The sequence below is a fragment of the Pteropus alecto genome, unplaced genomic scaffold, assembly GCF_000325575.1.
Source record: "Pteropus alecto unplaced genomic scaffold, ASM32557v1 scaffold76, whole genome shotgun sequence".
Taxonomy (NCBI): Eukaryota; Metazoa; Chordata; class Mammalia; order Chiroptera; family Pteropodidae; genus Pteropus; species Pteropus alecto.
The window spans coordinates 2965174-2969940 of record NW_006443138.1 but is presented as its reverse complement, the minus strand read 5'-3'; the positions used below and the strand labels follow the sequence as shown (position 1 = coordinate 2969940).

The 4767-nt window shown below is 37.4% G+C and overlaps 1 protein-coding gene across 3 annotated transcripts in view; it reads right to left on the bottom strand.

Moving 5' to 3' along the window:
• Nucleotides 1-4767, bottom strand: part of SRGAP1 (SLIT-ROBO Rho GTPase activating protein 1) — a 231133-nt gene that overhangs the window by 56859 nt on the left and 169507 nt on the right. For all 3 annotated transcript variants that reach the window (XM_006923700.3, XM_025040948.1, XM_025040947.1), the window contains exon 8: nucleotides 4329-4430. In XM_006923700.3, the coding sequence (XP_006923762.2) occupies nucleotides 4329-4430 (102 nt within the window). The remainder of the gene's footprint in view (nucleotides 1-4328; nucleotides 4431-4767) is intronic.

Genomic DNA, 4767 nt, shown 5'->3' with positions numbered 1-4767 from the left:
TAGGTAGAAGGATAACCAAAATATCTCTTATTTCTATCAATTACCTGTGCCACAAAACTGTCTCAAATGTTTGTCTAAAATCTTGTTCAATATTGTTGAAAATATCCTGTGTAAGAAACGTATTTTTGGAATAGTCTGTGAAATATTCTCTAGTAAACTATTGGTGGAAGATTTTAAGTGGTGCTAGAAAAATTTCTCTGGGGCAATCAGTTCATTAAACATTGTTGTAAATTCATCGAGGAATCATAGGCTTCATTCTTTTCCATTACTTTCAGGGGGATATATCTACTATAACTTAAGAGAGACTTGTTTTATATGTGAGATTTTCATTACAGCACAGAAGTGACATGCTTATGAAAACTATTTTCTGGACCAAATACTGGGACAAATGGTCTTAAAATGGGGCAAACGACTTAAAACTAAGACTGTGCTAAAAATACGAAAGGCATAATTGCTCTAGTTATACAATCCATTGTCTTTTTCTTCAGCTGTGTATAAAGAGAGGAAAGAGGAACTCTAAGAAAAGGAAAATGCAATCTATGGGGAATTACTCCACAGGCTAGCTTTGAAAGAAAGGAGCAACAGGAATGACGCCTAAACTGAAATCCCTATGACAAAGGTTAAAAGTAAACTTTAAGAAAGTGGACATGACTGTATAATATTAGATTGGAAATAGTTTGGAAAGTGCTTATAGTGAGAAAGGTATAAATGATCATTTAGATTTAGGTTGCTTTCAAAATATCTTTTAAAGTAATGTATATTAATGTTTCAAATAAAAAGTTATACGTCTAAGTAAGGAAAAAAACCCCAAAATTGGGAATCAAGTTGTGTGGGCAGCAGGCTCTGCTCTAAGGTTTATCAGTGTCCACTGTGTGTTGCTCTATGTGTGTGTACATAGAGCAACACACAGTGGACACTGATAAACCTTTGTTGACTCATTGACTGCAAGCTGGAATCCTAAGAGTGAGGCGCCAATGGTGCAAGTTTGCGGCAAAATGAAACCAAAAGCTCATTTTAAAAGCTTCAACAGGCAAAAGTAAAATTGTGAAGTGACAATAAATGTCACGATCCATTATAAATCTGCGACAACCACAAATTTAACCAAGTCCTTCTCAAACCTCTTCTTTCAACTTTTGCTCCTTATGAGTATACTGTGGTCATTTCACAAATGCTTACTGCTCTCTCTTTTTGAAGGCAGGTGCTGCAAACTCCACTATCTTAAAGGTCCAAGCAAGTAATGAAAAGGAGGCAAGTGGGCTGAGTAGGGAACGCAGTAAACAGGAAGCACATATTCTGCGTCTAAGGGAGGCACCTATTGCTCAGCTCAAGTCAGTTATCATCCTGCAGAAATGTAAGTCTAGTGTAATACGACTTTCTCATTTTTTAGAAGCCAAAAATTAGTATTTTAATTCAAAACTTCCAATTTTTAAATGACAGCAACTAATTTTTAAAAATCAAGCACTATAGAGCAAACAAAATTTATTCATGGCCAGATATGGTATGTGGGCTCTTAGTATGGAAACTCCCTTCTAAGAAGGCTTCCTATAGTTTCAATGGTGCCCATTATTTGCAATTGTTTAAGATATGGTAAAAAGATTCATGTTCTATTTAGCTGCACTCTCCATGCTTTTGTAAACCTGGATGAAATTCCCAACTTTGAACTTCTCACTGGGCAGTCATAACTATTTTTAGTTAATTGAATTCTGTCCAGTAAAATTTGGACTTTACGAGTAAGTATGCTTAATCAGAGTAGAGAATTATACAGAATTATACACGTTTCTTTACTAATATGTTTTGGTTTGGTGCCATGTCAATTTTCTGTCCTATCAGTGGAAGATCTGAGGCAAATTGTTTATTTATGGTAGAGAAAAGTGCTACACAAGGCTCCAAATCAGCAACCATTACTAAGTTGTTTCCAAGTTACATCTTGTTTTTCGCATTATATAAATGACTTGTGACAGTCTGGTTCTCATGCTAGATGGATGCTAACTGTGACTTAATTCATCTCTGTACTCTTCACACCTGGCAAAATATGTGGAATGCAGAAGTTGCTCAACAGATATTTACTGTACTGAAATGAACTGACCTACAGTATCAAAACTCCTTAAGGTGGGCTCCCAAGGCCTTTCAACACATGACTTCAGCTTCACCTTTGGCTCATCTCCAAGGAGAATCTGGGTGATAACCAAACTGCTCTGGGAAACCAAGGTTTTACCAGGGTACCTTGAAATACATCGCAACATCTGTTCTTCCTATATCTATGAAAATCTACTGATTGTCAAAAATCCAATTTTAATCTGGCTTTCATTGGGAACCCCATTCTACTATGGTGAATTTGTTCGATAGCCAAAAAATCATAAACCATTACTCATGCTCACAAGAAACATCAGGACAATCCAATTCATTTGTTTCTACAGTAAATTAAAAAAGATTAAGCCTCAGAAAGTGTTGCTGGCCTCAATCAGTTTATAAGGACCTTGTGCTTCTCCAAATTATGCTCAAAGGGGCATACATTAAGCATCACAAACTCAGAGGCCTGCATAGGGCAGACAGGTAACGTAAATGGTCTGAACAATATAACAAAATCGGGAGCTGAATGCCTATGGCAATGAGAAATTCAAATAACCCAGCTTTTCCCTTCATGAAGCAAAGCATGGCCAGAGTCGCCAGTCTTTCCTGTTTTTAACGGGCCAAATTGTGGTAGCCAAATGAAACAGGTCTGTGGGCTGCCAGTTTTGACCTTGTGTAGAACACACCATTCTCCTAGAGTTTAGAGACTGTTTCCAAATAAAAACAGCAGGAGGGCATGCATGAAAAAAAACCTGGAAGTCACTAGATACACAAACTGTAGACCGAATAGGATCTATTAAACTGCATTAGACGAGTATTTTGTGATTCCTTGCCAAAACCCTAATGTCTAAGCACCAGAACACCTCAAGGAGAGCAATAGCTTTCCTTTGGAAAGGCTCATTTGTGGGACGTCACACAGAGATTGAAGTCTTAATCACAGTGGTTGCATCTTAAATGCATTTGTTTGAATTAGAGATGGTTTGGGTTTTCTAGAAAGAATGGAAGCCAGAAAGCTGCAATGCATTTTGACCAAACTATATTGGTCTAGAAACACATCACTCTTTCTTAATAGAAACAAACACATATTCACATAGTTTGAAACTTCCCAGCGGGATCGAAATAAAAGAGTACTAAAGTGAATTTTGATAATTAATATTACCAAGCTAAATTTTTTTTCTTTTTGTCTCACATTTCTTACTTTTGAGAATTGTTTTTCTTTAGATTACATATTTCTGTTGGGGCTGTCAATCACAGGGCTCTATGAGTGGTCAACATCTAGGCTGACCAATGAAAGAATCCCAATTCCTGGATGTAATGATTGGTCCGGAAGTATTGCATGACTTAAGTCAGGCCAATGAAGGATCCTATTTCAGAGATAACGATGCTGGAATGGGGTGAGATGGCAAGTGGTAGGGACCATGTAGTTCTGGCTCCTCTAGTAAGGGTGGTGGTGGTGGCTCATACCAGCACACATGAAGATATCATTTCAAAGTGATAAAAAGCGATTCCTGATAATATCATCTGAACACAGATGTAATCATGGCTGAGGCTGCTACAAACTTGATCAATAAGTAAACTTTCTAACTTGAGTAAGTTTGATTTGGGTTCCTATAAATTACAACTGAGAGCCATGACTAATGTAAGAAGCATTTGTAGTTCATATTTTTATTTAAGGAGAATGTGGATCCAATTAAATTAATTTCAGAAACAGGCAGCTGAACTGTACAAACACTTCAAATTTTGTGTTCTATCCATTTAAATCCACCAATGTTAGCAAATAAACATTTTCCTACTCACATTCAAGCATTATTTTAAAATGAGTTTTGTATTAATTATATCAGTAATGCCATGCTCAGTCCCAAAATTCTACGGAATACAAAAAAACATAAAAAAGTGCTAATTTCAAAATTATGACTAAATTAACATGTCAGTCAAAAGTTTTATTCCACACATTATTGTATATTCTTGGACACATGTTGAATTTGGTAGTCTATGGGAATTATTTTTAGTGTGAATTAAAAATTTAAGAATAAAAGGTGTATTTCCATGTGTATGCAGTGAATCCCTGGTATTCATCTGTGGTAGAATACAGAATGTGCCTATTTACCCTCAACAAAGTATTTTAGGAACCCTAGTTTAGCTGAAAATGCTTGATGAAGAGATTGCATTTAGAATGTTAAATATGCCTTGGTCATGTGAAAATGTCTCCCAGCTGACATCAGAATTCAGATTACTCATGGGGCAGAAAGCATGCTTACCTCTTCATTCTCGATTTTAAGCGTAGCCAGTCGAGACTGCAGCTGCTGGTACCTGAGCATGAGCTCCGCCTGGACTGGCTGTTGAGCACTGACCTGACATACCTGATGGGGAATGAGAAGTCTCAGTTACAACAGGACACCATCAAGCCAGCCTCAAGAGGCATAGTTCTCCTACTTAGATGCTGCATGAATCACACTGATCCCCTCAAGATTCCAATTACATATTTACTTTTAACAGTCGCCTCAAAACTTCAGTTTTAAATACGGACGAGTTACGTAAGTGGCAAGAGCAGAATGCAGCTGCCTGGCCTGGATGTGACTGGGAAGAGAGCAGCTGCAGGAAGCATCGCTCTAAGAAAGGGGCAGTTGCTGGAGATGGAGCTCTGATACTGACGTCTCACTCGTGGAATTCTTATTGACTACTGGGCAGAGGAAAGAG